Raw genomic sequence first — 22,329 nt, 5'->3', positions numbered from 1 at the left:
TATGCAGTAAGGACATGTTGTTGCGTATGCTTCGAGACAGTTTAAGCCGCATGAGACTCGATATCCAATTCATGATCTTGAATTGGCATCCATTGTCTTTACATTGAAGATTTGGCGACACTATCTGTGGGGACCCAGGTGGCTAATCTCATCTTAGGGCAAGTAATGATTAAGTAACACTTAATCAAACAATAAGGAATATTAAAACCAAGAGCTAATTTTTTTTTAAAAATCCAGCACCTCGCTCGATCGGGTAAACTCACCCGATCGAGCGAGCTTAAATCATTAGCTCTCGGGTCTGAAACATATTTGGCCTCTCTAGATCGGATGAACTCGTCCGATCGAGCGAGCCCAAAAGCTCGATTCTCTGTTTACAAAATTTAAAGGCCGCGCTCGATCGGTGGAGTTCACCCGATTGAGCGGGCTTCATTTCCAGAAAATCTGCAGAACAGGTTTTTGCTGTCAAAACTTGGAACATGGCATGATTCATCATCAAACATGGATTCTAAACATGTTATAAAATCTGGAAACATGCATATATACATAAATGAAGTCTCAAGTAAATATATTCATGCATTTATTACATCAAACAGATCGTTAACAAAGCGATAAACGACACAACTAAAACAATTCTCAAAAGTGTACTTCAAACCACAATATTCTAACATGTTTGATGCTTCTAAAACTTCTAATTTCAGCTAAAACCCGAGTCCTCATGTGCTTAACTCTCTCTCAAGCTATCCCTGTCGCTTCTGACCAGCTCCTGCCCCTCCTATTGCCATGCACACATACAAAACAAAGCAATAGTCGGATAACTCCGGTGAGAATAAAATCCCATTATAAATAACAAAACATGCAATATAATAAACATGAATGCAATGCATGTTTCAATGGAAGGCTATCAATTCTAATATCAAACAAATATCGGTTCTTGGGATCCCGAGGAAATAAAATCTTAAACTAACACCAACTCACCCAATTGAGGTGTCAAGTATTTTATTTCCTCTGAATTTGGTGCAACTATAGTGAGTCTTCTGGCTCTGAAAGTAACTCTACATTCCGTGCCACTCAACTACAGCCCTCCAAACGTCATATGCACTCTAGGCCAATTAGCCCTCTATGATTTTCAGGTTTGAGTTCAAGATGAATGCAACATATTCTGTATGAATTAAATGCTATAAAACACCTTGAACACTTAATCAGATAAGCAAGCAAAGAAACAAAAATCATCTAATCACATAAATTACATAATCAAACAAGTATGTGATTGACAAGGGAATACTTGAGAATCATATCTATCTCGAGTGTTCTATCCCATCTAGATATTCTGTCATTTATACCTTTCAATATTGCATCTGAAAGAACTTCAACAACAACCTATATAAAAATATGCTCAACTTCTCAACTCAATCTCAAGTGCAAATGCTAGCAAACCTTGCTTCAAATCCTTCACGGTTCGAATCGGAGATCTCGAGTTCGGCAAACTTCGATATAAAGCTGAAATGACATGTAGAATAACTGACAAAATCAGAATGTAACTCAAACCATACTTCTTTCAAACAACAATATCAAAGTCTTGACATTTTGCGAATCGGTGGCGTAACGGCTATAAATAGACAACCGAAACGATAACCAAACAAATCTCACAATCATATACAACATAATTCTTCCCCAAATCAGCAACAAACATACACAACCAACATAATTCAGAAAAGTAATAAATCGAATTTTGCTTTTACAAATCAGAATAAATCCAAACGACAGTTTTATTCCAAACCATATGCGATACGTAACTGGTACTAGCTCAATCACATATAGAATCCAAAATAATAACAACCCATCTTCAACATAAAAATAAAATCCGAGAAAAGTGAATGAAACTTGTACCAAAACTAAGGTCTCGAAGCGGTGATCGCAGATATATATATATATATTTAGAATTTCTGACGGTCGGATCACGAGATATCGAAGCTTTTGTGGACAAAAAATGGCGTCTTGGAGTTTTTCAACCGTGTTCTGCCTTTATTTCCTTCGTATCTGATGGTTTCCACGTGAATAAGATATACATCAAGTAGATAATTAAATATATATTGCATATTTGCACTTTAGTCCCTGAACTTTTGACTAATTGCAATTTAGTCCCCAAAAAAGCGATTGAATTCAATTTCAATCCTTATTCATTTAAGAATATTAGAATTTAATTCTAAACTCTAAATATTCCCAAATTAAATATTTTTGGATTAAAATTAAATAATCTCGGGCCTTATACTATCTGTACGGTGAGAAGTTTGAGATCTTTTCTGACCATAAGAGTTTGAAATATTTGTTTTCGCAACTTGAACTGAACATGAGACAAAGAAGATGGCTCGATTTATTGAAGGACTTTGATTGTGAGATCAAATACTATCCAGGAAAATCCAATGCAGCTGCTGAACCAAAGAAGAAGTTGAAGATGGTTTGAAGTCGACTTTGATATTGAAGATTGAATGATGAATTGAATAGCTTTTGATATGAGTTCTTGATATGTTTTAAATTTGAAGTACTTTCATAATCAAGATTAAAGAAGGTATAAGACGACATCATGTTCAGCTTGTAGTGACGGTTGCCGAACTCGAGAATTCCAGCTTTTGAACCAAAGAAGAAGTTGAAGATGGTTTGAAGTCGACTTTGATATTGAAGATTGAATGATGAATTGAATAGCTTTTGATATGAGTTCTTGATATGTTTCAAATTTGAAGCACTTTCATAATCGAGATTAAAGAAGGTATAAGACGACATTGAGAGTCAGGGATTCAAAACTCGAGAATGAAGCTTCTTGAGTTATCCCGTTAAATCACATACTTGTTATCGTTTATTCTTGATTTAGAATTGATGTTGTCGATCCATTTCAGGTAGTGGATCTGTGATGCCTAAAATCCATAAATTAAATTTCATGCCTAAAATTGTTTTAATGTTTAAATTCTAAAATTCATGGTAATTTAAATGATTTAAATCTCCTTGGAATTTATTTATATGATATTAAAGATTTAATTGCTTAAATTGCTTGCATTGGTGACTTCCGGCTTTGGCTCGCAGTGAAGGCAAACACGGCGGGAAAATCCTCCATTTTAAATATAGGTGACCTAAATTTCATGAGAGGTGCAGAAAATAAAATAAAAATCTTTATTTTAGATTTTTCGTTTAAGAAAAATCGCGTAAGCGCATTTTTGCGCGTAATTCTTTAAATTCCCCAAATTAGACTTTTTGGACCCGGAGAAGTGAAATTCCATTTTTGGCATTTAAAATTTAAGATTCTAGACTTATAACTTTAAATTAGAGAAAATCCTACAAGCTAAAATTTTAAAATCAAAACTAGCACTTTTATTTTGTCAAAAAACACTTTTTGACTTGTCCTACTCTCACACACTCAAACCTATACATACAAATACATATTATATCATACACAAACTAAACCCTAGCATTTATCTCACCCCAATAGCCGCCTCCCACTCTTTCTTCTCCCTCACCCCACGCCTCATCTCCCTCCTCCCCACTTTTCTCACTTTTTTCCCCATTTTCTTCCCTCTTCCCTTATCCAGCCGTCCTCCCTGAAAGAGTAGGTGCCCTGTTAGCCAACTTGTGGCTAAGGGCTTTTGTGACTCTATGTGTAAACAATCTTTGTTTAATATAATTTACATTTTTATATTGGCATTTACTTTATCTTTTATCATATTATTATGTTGTGACGTACTATACGATCTTTAGATAAAGACCTTGAATATACTAGAGTGCATGTAAGATGTGATAGTATACTTGGATGACTATCATGAAACGCATCTTATAAGCACTGTATATTCTAAACAGTTCCTAGTCAATTGAGCCGTTCGCAAATAAGGATAAGGATCGCTCGAGATTGAGACTAGCATTTGCGATGTTGAGTACCACGTTTCATTGGTATGGAACATAGAGATGTTCGAAGCATGCAAATGGATATTCATATGATGGATGATCGAACTACCCTATTCGGACTTTCCAAGTGGTTATCATTAATTGAGTGTATAAGTCCGCGGTTTTGGTTGTACACCATTAGTCCTTACTACTTGAAACATCATGGAGACTCTATATGCTAGTACTGTACTTTGACTCGTTTACCGACTCTATTATGGTCACCAGGTGTCGAGATTGGGTACAGTTACGACACATATAGGAGTCAATGCTTTGTTGTCAAGGATTCACCACATGCTTGCGAGTGTGGATATCCTATGCGATCTGAGGAGATATTAGTGTGACAAATCTCTAGCTAGAGTACATGATTTGCTTTAGGTTACTTGGTTTCCTAGTAGCACATGCGATGTCACTATTTGATATTCAAGATGTATTGCATAATTTTCGAATCTCGAACGACTCTCAATGTACCAATGGTTGTTGATTCGATCGGGATATATGGAGGGAGGGACCGTACTGTACGCTAACCAAAACCTACTGGTTCTTGCAGACACTATCAGTGATACCTAGGGAATCATGGGGCGATGTTGCTAGGCACTTTTACCATTATACGATGGAAAAGTCGGAAATCGTTGTTCCGAGTCACAAGGAGTTGTGAGCCCACGGCTAGCTGTATCCCTGAACCATTGAGGGTCACACAAGTAATAGATTTCTAATCCCCGTTGAGATAATTAAATTTAATGAGTTAAATTTATCATATGAGAAGTAGGACTTCTTATAGAGTAAAGGGAGTGAGATTTCCTAAAATGACATAGGGATGCCATTTTTCGAAATCACTGAATTCGGATTCAGAAAATTTATCTTGACTTTAAAATATGCAGAAAAGGTTTCTATGCACAATGATGAAATTGGTTTATCATTCTGAGTCACGATGAATTTTATATTAATTTTTGAACATGCGGGCTTTGCTTGTCAAGCTTGAACTTATGACTAATGGGCCCTAAGCTGTTAGCAGCCCATATTATAAATAAGTTATTGCAGTACAGAAATTAGACACACAACCTCATAATTAAAAGAGGAATTTTCGAAAATCTTGAGCGAGTGTCTCAAGAGGATTTTCAAAAATCAATCTCCCTTTTTTGAGAATTCAGTCTGTGCTTTTTCTGAAAAATTACATTATGAATTGACAGATCAAATTTGTAAATCTCTTCGATAAACATCTGATTGATTTCTAGTGCAATCAATCAGAGGGTTTCAGTTTTCTATTCGTGGACCTAATTCAGGAGTTGATCGAGCGAGTCATCAGTTCCTGGGATTTACAACAAGAACAGATTTAATCTGTTGGATTCCATAGATCAAGCCATAGCTTGAAGAGGTAAAATTATAATTGTTATTATTATTTTACTTGTTTATTTTAATCGTAAGGATTTGATACCCATGATATGGAATCGTTCCATATCAGAAAAGAAAAATTTTTAAACTTCCGCTGCTCCGGGTATCAGATCTGACTGATCTGAAAACGTGTTCCAATAGTTGTATCAGAGCTAGGTTGTTCTCAGATCAAACGATTAAAATTTATCGATTGTACAAAATATTGGCCTCGGTTTTTGGAAAACAAAACAAAATTTTTAAATTAAATTTTATGGGCAACACGGGCAGCGATTAGGGCAGCGATCGCCGCTGCCCAGGAGCAGCGATCATCGCTGCCCTGCCCCACGTTGGGGCGGGGCTGCCCGGGAACGTCCCGGGCATCCCGGAAAATTAAAAATTGATTTTTTAAAGAATTTTAAATTTTTGAAATTTAAGTTTTTGGTCCGATCGAAAATTATTTTGATTAGTCCACGAGGCATTGGGTCAAAATTGTTTGAGCCCGAAATTTTTAAAATTGATTTTTGGATAAATTTATAAATTTTATCCGTTAAATTAGATTTTACAAAATTAATTATTTTGGTACAATTGATGATAAGATATGATCTTAGAATTATATTAGATAAAATTTGATTTTATCTTTTTAATTATGTTGCCATTGCATGTTATCCAATGATTTAATTATTGAATTAATTATTAGATAAGAGGATGATCGATTGCCATGACCAATTTTGTAGGTGTATGTTAGGTTGTTTACATTTGGTTTTTATTATTGTTGTTGGGTTTTATTAATGGGCTTGGTTTATGACCCAAATTGATTTATCATATGTAATAAAAGTGGGCCTGGTTTATGGCCCGTACCCACCCTTAAATATGTATCCCCTACTTGTCATCAAAATTTATTGTAAATTTATTAGACTTAGTGGGAAATAAAGATTTGAAGACAATGGTGGGCCCAACACACAATAAAGACCGAAAAAATGTAAATTGGAAGCTCAATTTAATAGGATTGTATTGCATACTTGCATATCACCTAGGATTGGACTTAGACTCGTGATTGGCAACCACGGGTCGATAAGATCTAGGCATCGATCATCCTTTATATAATATTTGATATTATTGATGTATGCATGTTTAGACTAAATTGCATGAATCCCGCAAGCATTCAAATTTTTAAATGATGAGACAATTTTCAAAATTAAAATCTCTCATTTTAAATATGATTTAAAATTGATATCAAGATTAACAAAAGGAAATTTAAATATTGTTTAAATGTTCCTACCTTCCATCAACGATCAATGTATGAGATGCTACCCACGGGCATGGTCCGGCTCATATTATTGGGGGGTGCGTTCGTCGGAAAGCTGTACATTGGATCGACACATGTTGTAAGTTGGGTGGAACTCCCATGGGATTGGCTCATATTATTGGGGATCCACATGGCGACCGTCCATCACAACTTAATATTGATGGGTCATCTTGACATGTCACAATAAACGACGTCATATTATTGGGCCCTTATTGGACATGAGGTAAAAAACATGGGGGTTTCTTTGGAAGAAATTGGGCTCTACCTTTTGAAAATTATGGTTGGCTGATATTATTCGGGACTATGATTTGTCAATTGGACTCCATGATCCCACTAAGGAAACCAGTTTCTCGTTTTCACTAGAGGGTGGTGAAATCGTTAAAATAGTGGGAGTGTAATTCATAAAATTAATCTCGCCTTATATTATGTCTTAGTAAATTAATTTAGCAATCACTGATAATTATCTGATTTCATCTCAGTATTTCATTATGATGAATTCGAGTAATCCACATGTTTCTATTCTCAAACAAAATAAAATAACTGGCGCAAACTATACGGATTGGTTCCGTAAGTTAAGATTGTCCTGAGTTCGGAGAAGATTTTCTACGTGCTAGAAAAGGCTCCTCAGAAAACAGCCCCGGCTGATGTAACTTCGGAAAGGTTGGCCGAACTAGAGAAATGGTGGGACCATGATCTCAAGGCCAAATGTTACATGCAAAGCTGGACAAGTTTAAAGAAGTTTGTCATCACTGCAAGAAACCCGGTTACTGGAAGCACAATAGCAAAGAATATATCGAGCAGTTACGAACTGCAAAGGATATATTTTATATTGAAATAAATGTATCACTTAATACTACTTCTTGGGTATAGGATATCAGATGTGGATCTCACATTTGCAAAAAGTTGCAGATGATGACAAGAAGTCGTAGGCTAAGGATGGGTAAGACCCAGTTAAGGCTCTGGAATGGTTCCAGAGTTGAAGCCAAAGCTGTGGGAGACATTTGTTTAAAATTTTGTAAAACAATTTTAAGCTATTTTGAGAGATGTTTCATTTGTGTGCCAGATTTCATTAAAACATTATTTCTATTTCTATGCTTGATAGAGATGGTTTTTTTTTCTTGAAATTTTGCGAATGAGATTTGCTATATGTACAAGAATGAATGTTTGATTGGAAATGGACAACTTGAAAATGATCTATATAACTTAAAATTAAAATTCGTTCCAGTTAATTATGTTGATAAACCGGCAACAACAATAAAAGGAGAAACGATAGTGATAACCCTGCAAACCTTTGACACGCTAGGTTAGGTCATATTTTCTTAAGGAGGATGAACAAGCTAGTGGGAGAGGGCATGTTTGATATGTCTGATATAAACTCTCTACCTACTTGTGAATCCTGCCTAAAAGGAAAAATGACTAAAACTCCATTTAAGGAAAAACCTGAGCGTAGTCAAAATCTATTGGATTTGATCCATACAGATGTTTGCGACCCATTTAGTATTGGTACTAAATTTGATCACATCTACTTCATTACATTTACTGATGATTATTCTAGATACAGGTATTTATATTTGATGAAATATAAGTCTGAATCATTTGAAAAGTTCAAAGAATTCAAGGCTGAAGTAGAAAACAAACTAGGTAGAAGTATTAAAGCACTTCGATCAGATCGAGGTGGAGAATACTTAAGTACCGAGTTTTTGGGCTATCTAAAAGAGAATGGGATTCTCTCTCAGTGGACTCCTCCTATGACACCTCAGCTAAATGGCGTTTCGGAGCGTCGCAATCGAACTTTGTTGGACATGGTTTGATCTATGATGAGCTTCACTGAGCTCCCACCTTCGTTTTGGGGCTATGCACTTGAAACGGCGGTATTGTTGTTAAACAATGTCCACACTAAAGCAGTGAACAAAACTCCATATGAATTATGGAATGGCAAAGCTCCTAAGTACTCGTACTTAAGAATTTGGGGATGTCCTGCTTACGTGAAGCAAACAGTGAGAGATAAGTTGGATAGTCGATCCATCTTATGTTATTTTGTAGGGTATCCGAAGAATTCAATCAGATATTATTTCTATCATCCTACTGAAACAAAAGTGTTTGTTTCGAGGAATGCCACCTTCATGGAGAAGGAGTTCTTACTTGAAAGGCAAGATGATGGAAATCAAAGAAATACGAGAAGAACCCGAGATACAAAATAACGATCCCGCACCTCTGGAACCAATAAATGACACGCCACATCCTAGAAGTTCCGAGAGGACTTCTAGACCTCCTATTCGATATGGTCTGCTTCTTGAAGGGGATAAAAGTGAACCCAACATTGGATGTGATCCAAGAAACTTCAAGGAAGCAATTTCTGATGCTGATTCGAACTTATGGCTTGAAGCTATGCAGTCGGAAATAGACTCAATGCATACAAACCAAGTTTGGTCTTTAGTAGATCCTCCTGATGGAATTGTTCCAATAGGGTGTAAATGGATCTACAAGAGAAAAATTGGGCCTGATGGTAAGGTACTGACCTACAAGGCACGATTGGTCGCAAAAGGTTACACTCAAAGACAAGGTGTTGACTATGATGAAACTTTTTCACCAGTCGCAATGTTCAAGTCCATAAGAATCCTTATTGCCATAGCAGCTTGGTATGACTATGAGATATGGCAAATGGATGTGAAGACTACATTTCTTAATGTAAACATTAAGGAAGAGATCTATATGATGCAGCCCGAGGGATTCACATCCAAGGGAAGAAAGTATAAGGTATGCAAGCTTCAGAGATCAATTTATGATCTCAAACAGGCATCAAGAAGTTGGAACCAAAAATTTGATGAAACAATAAAGGACTTTGGTTTCATCAAGAACCCGGAGGAACCGTGCGTATACAAGAAAGTAGTTAAGGATGCTGTGACATTCTTAGTACTTTATGTTGATGACATCCTACTCATTGGGAATGATGTAGGGATGTTGCAGTCAACAAAGATATAGTTATCAGGTAGATTCTCGATGAAAGACTTGGGTGAGGCGTCTTATATTCTAGGAATACAGATCTATAGAGATAGATATAAGAGAATGATATGACTCACTCAAGCAACCTACATCGACACCATATTGAAAAGGTTTTCTATGGATGAGTCCAAGAGAGGGCATCTACCTATGTGCCATGGAGTTTCTCTATCCAAGTCTATGTCTCCCAAGACTGACGAAGAGATAGAGAAAATGACACACATACCATATGCTTCAGCCATAGGGAGTATCATGTATGGGATGATATATACCAGACCGGATGTGGCCTATGCTTCGAGTGTCATGAGCAGATATCAAGCCAATCCCAGTCAAATGCGTTGGAAAGCTTTGAAGGATATTCTTAAGTACTTAAGAAAGACTAGAAATATATTCATGGTTTATGGGGGAAGAGAATTGAAATTGGAAGGCTATACAGACTCTAGCTTCCAAAGTGACATGGATGACTCGAAATCAACCTCTGGATTTGTATTCATGCTCAATGGCGGTGTTGTCTCTTGGAAGAGTTCCAAGCAGGACACCACAGCGGATTCCACCACTGAGGCAGAATACATTGCAGCATCAGCTGCTGCTAAAGAGGCCGTTTGGATGAGGAATTTTGTCCAAGAGTTGGGCGTAATTCCTGAAGCTGTTGGTCCAGTCCAGGTGTACTGTGACAACACTGGTGCCATTGCTCAGGCAAAGGAACCAAGGTCTCATCAAAGATCCAAACACATACTGAGGAAATACCACATCATCCGGGAGATCGTAGAAAGAGGAAACATCACTGTCGAAAGAGTGGCCTCTGCAGAAAATATCGCTGATCCACTTACTAAGCCCTTGCTAGGACCATTATTTGACAAACATTGCGAAGTAATGGGACTACGTAGTATGACTATTTGGCTTTAGGGAAAGTGGGAGATTGAAAGAGTAGGTGCCCTGTTAGCCAACTTGTGGCTAAGGGCTTTTGTGACTCTATGTGTAAACAATCTTTGTTTAATATAATTTACATTTTTATATTGGCATTTAATTTATCTTTTATCATATTATTATGTTGTGACGTACTATACGATGTTTAGATAATGACCTTGAATATACTAGAGTGCATGTAAGATGTGATAGTATACTTGGATGACTATCATGAAACGCATCTTATAAGCACTGTATATTCTAAACAGTTCCTAGTCAATTGAGCCGTTCGCAAATAAGGATAAGGATCGCTCGAGATTGAGACTAGCATTTGTGATGCTGAGTACCACGTTTCATTGGTATGGAACATAGAGATGTTAAAATCATGCAAATGGATATTCATATGATGGATGATCGAACTACCCTATTCGGACTTTCCAAGTGGTTATCATTAATTGAGTGGATAAGTCCGCGGTTTTGGTTGTACACCATTAGTCCTTACTACTTGAAACATCATGGAGACTCTATATTCTAGTACTGTACTTTGACTCGTTTACCGACTCTATTAGGGTCACCAGGTGTCGAGATTGGGTACAGTTACGACACATATAAGAGTCAATGCTTTGTTGTCAAGGATTCACCACACGCTTGCGAGTGTGGATATCCTATGCGATCTGAGGAGATATTAGTGTGACAATCTCTGGCTAGAGTACATGATGTGTTTTAGTTTACTTGGTTTCCTAGTAGCACATGCTATGTCACTATTTGATCTTCAAGATGTATTGCATAGTTATCGAATCTCGAACGACTCTCGATGTACCAATGGTTGTTGATTCGATTGGGATATATGGATGAAGGTACCGTACTGTACGCTAACCAAAACCTACTGGTTCTTGCAGGCACTATCAGTGATACCTAGGGAATCATGGGGCGATGTTGCTAGGCGCTTTTACCATGATTCGATGGGCAAGTCGGAAATCGTTGTTCCGAGTCACAAGAAGTTGTGAGCCCACGACTAGCTGTATCCTTGAAGCATTGAGGGTCACACAAGTAATAGATTTCTAATCTCCGTTAATATAATTAAATTTAATGAGTTAAATTAATCATATGAGAAGTAGGACTTCTTATAGAGTAAAGGGAGTGAGATTTCCTAAAATGACATAGGGATGCCATTTTTCGAAATCACTGAATTCGGATTCAGAAAATTTATCTTGAATTTAAAATATGCAGAAAAGGTTTCTATGCACAATGATGAAATTGGTTTATCATTCTGAGTCATGATGAATTTTATATTAATTTCTGAACATGCGGGCTTTGCTTGTCAGGCTTGAACTTATGACTAATGGGCCCTAAGCTGTTAGCAGCCCACATTATAAATAAGTTATTGCAGTACAAAAATTAGACACACAACCTCATAATTAAAAGAGGAATTTTCGAAAATCTTGAGCGAGTGTCTCAAGAGGATTTTCAAAAATCAGTCTTCCTTTTTGAGAGAATTCAGTCCGTGATTTTTCTGAAAAATTACATTCTGAATTGACAGATCAAATCTGTAAATCTCTTCGATAAACATCTGATTGATTTCTAGTGCAATCAATCAGAGGGTTTCAGTTTTTTATTCGTGGACCTAATTATGGAGTTGATCGAACGAGTCATCAGTTTCTGGGATTTACAACAAGAGGAAATTTAATCTGTTGGAGTCCATAGATCAAGCCATAGCTTGAAGAGGTAAAATTATAGTTGTTATTATTATTATTATTTTACTTGTTTATTTTAATCGTAAGGATTTGATACCCATGATATGGAATCGTTCCATATCAGAAAAGAAAAATTTTTAAACTTCCACTGCTCCGGGTATCAGATCTGACTGATCTGAAAACGTGTTCCAACACTCCCCTCCATCAGCCGCTATGCAGCCGCCTTGGGACCACAGTGAGAAGCCAAGGAAGCTGCTGGTCGTGGCCCTTCAGCAGCTTTGCCCTCCATTTTTGTTGGTTTCAAGCTTGAGGCAAGCTTTCTTTGGTTTCTTCCTTTAAAACCCAAGTATAGATTATAGTTTCTTGACTTATCTTGAAAATTGTGTATTGTTGGACAGAAAATTCTTGTAGTGTGTGTATATGTGTTCGGTTTTCATGAGTTCATGAGGGCTCGGGTTCGGTTTTGTGCTTTTCAATTTTTAGTTGGTTTTTAAACTCATAGAAGTGAATTTTTAGCAATTGAACGAAATTTACATGGTTGGAATGGAAAATTCAGAATGTAACTTATTGAGTTTGATCCATATTTATGGGTGTTTGATTGGTTTTGAGCCTCACATGATGTTAGGCAAGTCACGTTGTATTTATGTTTTGAAATGTTGCAAAATGAATTGAGTTTGTGGCGTTTGAATCAAAATTTTGTATGAATGGATGAAAGGGGTTGAGGGGCTGCTCATGGGGTTTAACATGTGTTTTTGATTGAGTTTTGGGTGGATTATAGGGCTGGTTGTTGGGATTTTGTTGGGTTGTCGGTTAGTAGAGTTTTGAAGGCGTTGAGTTAAGTGTTTCGGGCAAAAAGGAGAAGTTAAGTAGAGTCGAGCTAGAGCCTTGTCCAAGGGCCCTAGCTGGTGGTATATCCATGTTTAATAGTTGTCCTTGAGGGTTTTTGAGGTTTAATAGCTTGAGGGATGAGTTTGGGTAGCCATAGTTGTAAGATGACCAAAACAGAATTTTTGTCACTTCATCTTGTCTCTGGAAAACAGGACTGGTTGGGTTGGTTAATGAGGTCTGGGCAGGGGCTACCCTTGATATTCTGAACATATGGAATGTTAGGGTTGTTTCGGTGAAAATTGGGCTTGTTTCGAATAAGAATCAATTAATTTAAGGGCGTTTTAAGTTGGGGTGTCGTGAGCAGAATGTTTTCTATTACATAGGAGCTGTCCGTAAATTTAAATCATATGGGTGGTTTGGGTTGCCATTTAAGGTTTACTACTGATCCTAGGCATACTTTAAGGTGTGTTTAAGGTGCCGGTTCAAACGGGAGGTCTTTTGAATTTAATTAGGATGAGTTATAGATCTTTTGGGGTAAACTCTCGAGTTAAGCCCTTTTTGAGCATAAACAAAAGTGTAAGTTGAAAGCCCATAAGCCTAGGGTGCTTGCTTATACTCAAAACATTCATTCATATATTTTCACACTATCTCTCGAGTTTCATGTCATCTAAATTATTCAACGCCATTTATTCGCGTGTGTGACTTCAAATCCATTTGTAGTCTAGTCCCGAAGTCTTATTTAAAGAATTCTTGTGAAGATAAGAGTTGAAATGAGAAAATGTTAATTGAAAGGAAAAGTTAATGAATGAAGTGATTTGGTTGTGACTTGTACGTGCAATGTCGGTCGGGGGATTCCCTGGCTCACTTGCCAAATGAGACGTGTAGTAAGCGGCTGGGAGACATCCCAGCTCCCCTACCAAATGAGACGTGTAGTAAGCGGCCGGGAATTCATCTCGCCTCCCCTACCCAAAAGAATGAAAAGGGGCAATGTGGCGACGAGATTAATCTCGGCGTCCTTGCCGGCATAGTATACTATAGCCATTGATCGATCAAAACCATAGCCACAATCGAGGATCCAAATTCAAAGTAAAAGTAAAGGATAATTAAGTCATGAATGTGTTTTTCATCGCATATTGCTATTGTTCTTACTTCGGGAATGTTATGACTTTTATACTTTCGTGTGAGATTCATTAGTGTACTGAGTACTACTTTTAGTATTATGCATTATTTTGAACCCTTGCTATATTATTTAAATCTTGCTGGGCTTTTAGGCTCACTACTATTCTTGGTGCAGGTGAGCATGCGGACGAGACTGCGGGCCAGGATTTCCAGGGTCCGTAGGTGTTCGGTGGCATGCCCTGACCGTTGCCGCTCTTTTCTTTCCGCATTATGTCTTTGTAATAATTATACTTTGTCGTATGTTGTTTCCCTTTCAGTAGCAGGATGTGTTATTCCCTGCAAATTATGTTGGCATGCAGACACTTTATGTTTCATTTCCTCTGGCGTCAAACTAGTTACTATTCACGTATTGCTTTTTGGGATGTTTACCTCAGGTTGAGGTTTATTTTTTTTAACTGCTGTTTGAGACAGGTGGTTTTATTATTTAAACAAATAGGTCATGCCAATTTTTTTTAAATTTTTTGTATTTTCTTTATTTATTTAGATATTAGTTGTTAGGGTCGTTTCAGGTGGTATCAGAGCACGGTCATTAGGCTTGGGATGTGCCTACCTCCGAACGCTGGGACTCTAGAGATATCGCCTCAAAGTCTGTAAGATTTAAAATTTCGCTATCTTTGACTGTTTAAATGTTGAGAATAAGAGTTTTTTAATTCCCTTGAGTATATAAAAAAAAAGTTTAAAGAAACCTTTTTCCTTTAGGCATGAAATTTAAGTGTTGGAATTTGAATTTGCGTACAGATGGCCACTCGTCATGGACGAGCTTTGCAGCCACCACTGCCTCTACCTCCGCCACCTCCACTAGCCGCGGATGTTGGGACTCAGGTGCTAGCTGGATTAGCCCGTGTCCTTGAGCGACATGTGGAAGCTCCTAGGGCTGGACTTGGGACTGTTTATGAGCAGTTTAGGAAGATGAATCCGAAGAACTTTGTTGGCACTACTGATCCGCTGGTAGCGGAAGGATGGATTCGTTTGTTGGAGGTGAACTTTTGCTATATGCAGTTGAGAGACCCGGATCAAGTTCGCTGTGACGTCTTCCATCTCCAGGATGATGCTGCCCTCTGGTGGGAAGGAGTTGAGAAGACGGTTCACACAACTACCCTGCCTTGGGCTGAGTTTAGGAGACTCTTCTTTGAGAAGAACTTTGTCGCAGATGTGAGGGCCCGTTTGAAGATGGAGTTTTTGAGTCTGCGACAGGGAGATTTATCAGTGGCTCAGTTTGTGGTGAAGTTTGAGAGGGGTTGCCACTTTGTGCCTTTGATCGGAGACGACGAGGAAGAGAAGCTCCAGCACTTCATTGTGGGGCTACGACCCGCCATCCGTCGGGATGTACTTTTGGCGGAGCCAGCTAACTATGCTTCTGCCCTTAGGCAAGCCTTGAGGTCTAAGAAGATACTGAGGGATATCAGCGCTGAGGCACAGAGTAAGAGTCCATTCCCAGCTCATGGCCTGTAGCAACAGCAGCACGACAAGAGGTCGTACGATGGACCACCGCATCAGCAGGGGCATCAGACCCACAGACCCCAGGGGCATCAGGCACAGAAACCTCAGGGACATCAGGCCTAGAGACCCACTCCTCCCAAGGCTGGGGAGAAGCCTACTTGTCCAGTTTGCTGCAAGGCCCACTTTGGCAGGTGCCTGTTGGGAGCTGGAGTATGCTACAGGTGCAAGAGGCCAGGACACGTGTTAGCTGATTGCCCAGAGGCTAGGAGGCCCGCGACTGGGCGAGTCCTTGTGATGCAGGACAAGAAGGCCGACCCTTACCACCCTGATCACAGGTAATGCTTTAAGCTTTTAATTTAAATCGATACCTTAAATTTATTGGTGGATTTATGTGGTAAACTATTTTAAGTGAGAACTTGGTTGTACTAAGTGCTAGATATTCTTGAGATTTTTTTTGAGGAACTTGCGTAAGTTTTGTGTGTTATTGCATGATTTTGTTGGTTATTAGCTGCATGCTTAGAATTATGGGAACTGATTGCATTATGAAGAGCATAGATTTATCTTGTGGTTAGGAAACCCAATGCTATGTTGTAACTGTGATTTTTTTGCAGGAAGAATCTTAGTAGCTGGTGTAGCCAACAAAGCATTATTAGACTCGGGGGCTACACATTCTTTTATTTCTGAGGCGTTTGTGCACAAGTGGGGAATTCAACGAGAGGAGTTGTCGGTGGGATTCTCAGTTATTATCCCATCAGGGGAAGAGCTTACCACCAAGAGCTTAGTCAGGATTCTTGAGCTTCTCTTGCAGGGTCAGATGGTGGTTGCAGACCTGATAGTGTTTCCCATGCCCGAGTTCGATCTGATTCTTGGGATGGACTGGATGGTGAAGAATGCAGTGGTAATTGATTTTCAGCAGAGATCAGTGTTGGTTAGACCGGAAGGTGTTGAGCCTTTCTGGTTTGAGGCAGCTAAGAGTCGGAGGAAGGCCAAGGTCATATCTTTTCTTCAGGCGAGACAGTTTATGTTGGAGGGCTGTGAGACATTCTTGGAAAGTTTGACCTTGGCAGAAATGCCAATTAGACCCGTGATTACAGATGTGGATGTAGTCCTAGATTTTTGAGATGTGTTTTCGGAAGACGTTGCAGGTCTTCCGCCAGTTAGGGAGATTGAGTTTTCTATCGATTTGGTCCCAGGTACCGCGCCAATTTCTAAGGCACCATATAGGTTGGCGCCTAAGGAAATGAAGGAGTTGAAAGAGCAGATTCAAGAGTTGCTAGATAAGGGTTTTATACGCCCTAGTTTCTCTCCATGGGGCACACCGGTTCTCTTTGTGAAAAAGAAGGATGGGAGCCTAAGGTTGTGTATTGATTACAGGGAGTTGAACGGAGTGACTGTGAAGAAAAGGTACCCATTGCCCAGGATTGAGGACCTCTTTGATCAGTTACAAAGAGCCTCTGTATTTTCGAAGATTGATCTTCGCGCTGGTTATCACTTGTTGAAAGTGAAGGAGTCAGATGTATTCAAGATAGTGTTTTGGACTCGTTACGGCCACTACGAGTTCCTTGTGATGCCGTTTGGATTGACGAACGCGCCCGCGGTCTTCATGGATCTCATGAACCGCGTCTTTCAGTCATACTTAGACCGATTTGTTATTGTTTTCATTGTTGACATCCTCATCTACTCCAAGGACCGAGCAGAGCACACCCAACATTTGAGGACAGTTCTTGAGGTGCTTCAAGATCAGAGATTGTTTGCTAAGTTCGACAAGTGTGATTTCTGGTTGGAGAGAGTAGCATTCTTCGGTCATGTAATCTCCCAGAGTGGTGTAGAGGTTGATCCCTCTAAGTTTCAAGCAGTGAAGAAGCGGGCTATACCTAGTAATGCGTCGGAGATTCGCAGCTTCCTTGGTTTGACAGGCTATTATAAAAAGTTCATCAAGGGCTTTTCGTCCATTGCGGTGCCCTTGACCGCATTGACCAAGAAGAATGCTAATTTTAATTGGAGTCCGGAGTGTCAAAAGGGCTTTGATGTATTAAAGACAACTCTCACGACAGTGCTGGTTTTAGCCATGCCATCTGGGCAGGGCGACTTTGTCGTTTACACGGATGCTTCCAAGCTGGAATTAGGAGAAGTTCTTATGCAGCGGGAGAAAGTGATTGCCTATGCTTCCAGGTAGTTGAAGGGTCATGAGAAGAATTACCCTACTCATGATTTGGAGTTGGCCGCCGTAGTCTTCGCACTCAAGATTTGGAGGCACTATCTCTATGGGGAAAAGTGCAAGATTTTTACGGACCATAAGAGCCTCAAGTACTTCTTTACCCAAAAGAAGTTGAACATGAGGCAGCGGAGATGGCTAGAGTTGGTGAAGGACTACGACTGCGATATTAGTTACCATCTGGGTAAGTCTAATGTCGTTGCGGATGCCTTGAGTAGGAAAACAACAGTGATTTCCTCAGTGTCAGTGTCTAGACCTTTGTAGGATGATATTCAAAGGTTTGATTTGGAGTTTTATGCCAGGGGTAGAGCGCCCCGATTATCTTCATTGACAGTGGGGACTACATTGTTTGACCATATCCGTGCTGAACATGCTAATGATGAGCAGTTAGGTAAGTGGAGACAGAGATATGAGGAGAGGAGTAGTGGTTTGTACTCAGTGGTTGACGGGATTGTGAAATTCAAGGGACGATTTTGGGTGCCCGCAAGTGATTCTTTGCGTACTACGATCATGGCAGAGGCTCATGCATCGCCGTACTCCATCCACCCAGGGAGTACAAAGATGTACTGTGATCTTCAGCAGTTGTATTGGTGGCCGGGCATGAGGCGAGACATTGCCCGATTTGTGGCTGAGTGTCTGACCTGCCAGCAGGTTAAGGCGGAACATCAGAGACCCACTGGTTTACTCAAGCCTCTCCCTATCCCTGATTGGAAATGGGAGAATGTTACGATGGATTTTGTAGTGGGATTTCCAAGGACGGTGAGGAATTCGAATGCCATATGGGTTATTGTAGAACGCCTTACTAAGTCAGCACACTTTCTACCGGTTAGGACGACCTACTCCATGGATCAGTATGCGGAGTTGTACATCCGTGAGATAGTCAGACTTCATGGTATTCCTGTCTCCATAGTGTCTGACCGAGACCCACGGTTCACTTCGTCATTTTGGAAGAGCCTCATTCAGTGTTGGGGACGAAACTTTTGTTCAGTACAGCATTTCACCCTCAAACGGATGGGCAATCCGAGAGGGTAATACAGATACTAGAGGATCTTTTGAGGGCTTGTGCCATTTACTTTCAGGGCAGCTGGGAGTTGAGATTACCCTTGGTGGAGTTTGCGTATAATAACAGCTATCTAGCCACCATCGGTATGGCACCTTATGAGGAATTGTATGGCAGACCATGTAGATCACCGTTATTGTGGACCGAGGCCGGTGAGAGATCGGAGTTAGGGCCGGAGATTGTACAGCAGACAGCTGAGGTTGTAGCCAAGATCCGAGATAGGATGATGACTGCTCAAAGAAGGCAGAAGAGTTACGCTGATCATAGGAGGAGAGACTTTGAAATTTTGGTGGGAGATAACGTGTTTGTCCGAGTAGCTCCTATGAAAGGCATGATGAGATTCGGCAAGAAAGGTAAGTTGGCACCGATGTTCATTGGACCTTTCGAGATATTGGACAGGGTAGGGGCATTGGCATATAGAGTGGCCTTGCCACCTAGTCTTGATGGAGTCCATAATGTCTTCCACGTGTCGATGTTAAGGAAGTACATCTCGAATCCATCTCATGTGCTCAGCTGTGAACCTCTTCAGTTATCTCCCCACATGACGTATGAGGAGAGACCTGATCGGATTCTTGATAGGCAAGAGAGGAGACTTCGCAACAAGTCGATACCAATGGTCAAGGTTGGTTGGTTGCACCATACAAATGAGGAAGCTACTTGGGAGTCAGAGGCTGACATCAGGACTCGCTACCCGAAGCTGTTCGGTAAGCTTTAATTTCGAGGACAAAATTTCTTTTTAGGGAGGGAGGAATTGTGACGCCTAAAATCCATAAATTAAATTCCATGCCTAAAATTGTTTTAATGTTTAAATTCTAAAATTCATGGTAATTTAAATGATTTAAATCTCCTTGGAATTTATTTATATGATATTAAAGATTTAATTACCTAAATTGCTTGTATTGGTGACTTCGGGCTTCGGCGCGCGGTGAAGGCAAACACGGTGGGAAAATCCTCCATTTTAAATATATGTGACCTAAATTTCATGAGAGGTGCAGAAAATAAAATAAAAATCTTTATTTTAGATTTTTCGTTTAAGAAAAATCACGTAAGCGCATTTTTGTGCGTAATTCTTTAAATTCCCCAAATTAGCCTTTTTGGACCCGGACAAGTGAAATTCCATTTTTAAAATTTAAAATTTAAGATTCTAGAATTAGAACTTTAAATTAGAGGCAATCCTACAAGCTAAAATTTTAAAATCAAAACTAGCACTTTTATTTGGTCAAAAAGCACTTTTTTGAAAGAGTGGGTGCCCAGTGAGCCAACTTGTGGCTATGGGCTTTGATGACTCTTTGTACAAACGATCTTTTGTTTAATATAATTTACACTTTTATTAATGGCAATGACTTTATCTTTCTTCGTATTGATATATTATGATATACTATTGTTGTTTTGATAAAGACCTTGAATATACTATAGTGTATGTAAGATGTGGTAGAACATGGGGATGTCTATCATGAAATACATCTTATAGTCACTGTATATTCTAAACTGTTCCTAGTCGATTGAGCCGTCCGATAATAAGGATAAGGATCGCTCGAGTTTGAGACTAGCATTTGCGATGCAGAGTACCACGTTTCATTGGTAGGGAACATGGAGATGTTCGAAGCATGCAAATGGATATTCATAGGATGAATAATCGAACTACCCTATCCGGACTTTCCAAGTGGTTATCACTTATCGAGTGGATAAAGTCCGCGGTTTTGGTTGTACACCATTAGTCCTTACTACTTGAAACATCATGGAGACTCTATATGCTAGTACTGTGCTTTGACTCGTTTACCGACTCTATGGGGGTCATCAGGTGTCGGGATTGGGTACAGTTACAACACATATAGGAGTCGATGCATTGTTGTCAAGGATTCACCACATACTTGCGAGTGTGGATATCCTATGCGATCTGAGGAGATATTAGTGTGACGAATCTCTGGCCAGAGTACTTGATGTGATTTAAGAAATGGTTTCTTAGTAGCACATGCGATGTCACTAATTTGATCTTCAAGATGTATTGCATAGTTATCGAATCTTGAGCGACTCTCGATATACCAATGGTTGTTGATTCGATCGGGATATATGGATGAAGGGACCGTACTGTACGCTAACCAAAATCTACTGGTTCTTGTAGGCACTATCAGTGATACCTAGGGAATCATGGGGCGATGTTGCTAGGCGCTTTACCATGATTCGTTGGGCAAGTCGGAAATCGTTGTTCCGAGTCACAAGGAGTTGTGAGCCCACGGCTAGCTGTATTCCTGAACCATTGAGGGTCACACAGTGTAATGGAGTTTTAATCCCCGTTGAGATAGTTAAATTTAAAGAGTTAAATTTAATGAATAAAGAAGTTGGACTTCTTAAATAAGAGTAAGGGAGTAGGATTTCCTAAAATGACATAGGGATGGACATTTTTGGAAACCACTGAATTCGGATTCAGGAAAATTTATCTTGACTTTAAAATGTGCAGAAATGGTTTCTGTGCACATTGGTAAAATCGGTTTATCAATCGGAGTCACGATGAATTTTATATTAATTTCTGAACATGCGGGCTTTGCTTGTCGGGCCTCAACTTATGACTAATGGGCCCTAAGGTGTTAGTGGCCTGCATTATAAATAAGTTATTGCAGTACAGAAATTACACACAACTGGTCATAATTTTGAGAGCAAAATTTCGAAAACCCCTAGCCTCCTCTCTCTCAAATTCGGCCGCCCCCCTCCCTTCTCTGCGTGAGAAATTCCGGTCTGTGATTTTGAATTGCAGTCTGGAATAGCGAATCAAATTCGTTTATTCTCTTCGTAGAAAACTTCTGATAGATTTTCTAGTGCAATCTATCAGAGGGATTAAACCTCTATTCGTGGACCTGATTGAAGGAGTTCATCGGTTCCAGGGAGAGACAACAAGAGCAGAGAAATCTGTTGGAGTCCAATAATCTCGATTCGAGATTGAAGGTAAAATTTAATAATTGTTATTTAAATTTTACACTCACTAATAATTTAATCGTTGAACGGTTGATACCCACAATATGGAATTGTTCCATAATAAAATTTTTAAACTTCCGCTGCACCGGGTATCAATCGTGATTGATCTGAACGCCAGTTTTCCAACAGTGGTATCAGAGCCAGGTTGCTCAGATCAAACGATTAAATTAATCGATTGTACAAAAATTTTTGAGTCTCGGTTTTTGAAACAAAATAAATATTTTTAAATAAAAAAAAAAAAATTTTCGGGGCAAAACCCGGGCAGCGATTGGATCGCTGCCCGGTGGGGCAGCAATTGGATCGCTGCCCGGTGGGGCAGCAATTGTTGCTGCCCCGGGCGGCGCACGGCGCCGCCCACGGCGACGCACGGCGTCGCCCAGGGGCGGCGCTCAGCGCCGCCAGGGCAGCGCTGGGCGCTGCCCAGCGCAGCGCTGGG

The 22,329-nt window shown here is 39.5% G+C and overlaps 1 protein-coding gene across 1 annotated transcript; it reads left to right on the top strand.

Annotated features, from left to right (window-relative positions):
• The first annotated feature begins 15,688 nt into the window (after positions 1 to 15,688).
• On the top strand, positions 15,689 to 16,768 carry LOC140877414 (uncharacterized). Its single transcript, XM_073280949.1, has 2 exons — positions 15,689 to 15,869; positions 16,260 to 16,768. Exons 1-2 carry the CDS (start codon positions 15,689 to 15,691, stop codon positions 16,766 to 16,768), a joined length of 690 nt encoding a protein of 229 aa, XP_073137050.1.
• Positions 16,769 to 22,329: the final 5,561 nt, after the last annotated feature.

This window comes from Henckelia pumila, chromosome 2 (genome assembly GCF_033568475.1).
Source record: "Henckelia pumila isolate YLH828 chromosome 2, ASM3356847v2, whole genome shotgun sequence".
In the NCBI taxonomy this organism is placed as follows: Eukaryota; Viridiplantae; Streptophyta; class Magnoliopsida; order Lamiales; family Gesneriaceae; genus Henckelia; species Henckelia pumila.
The sequence above is the reverse complement of the archived record's forward strand: the minus strand, read 5'-3'. Positions and strand labels throughout refer to the sequence as shown.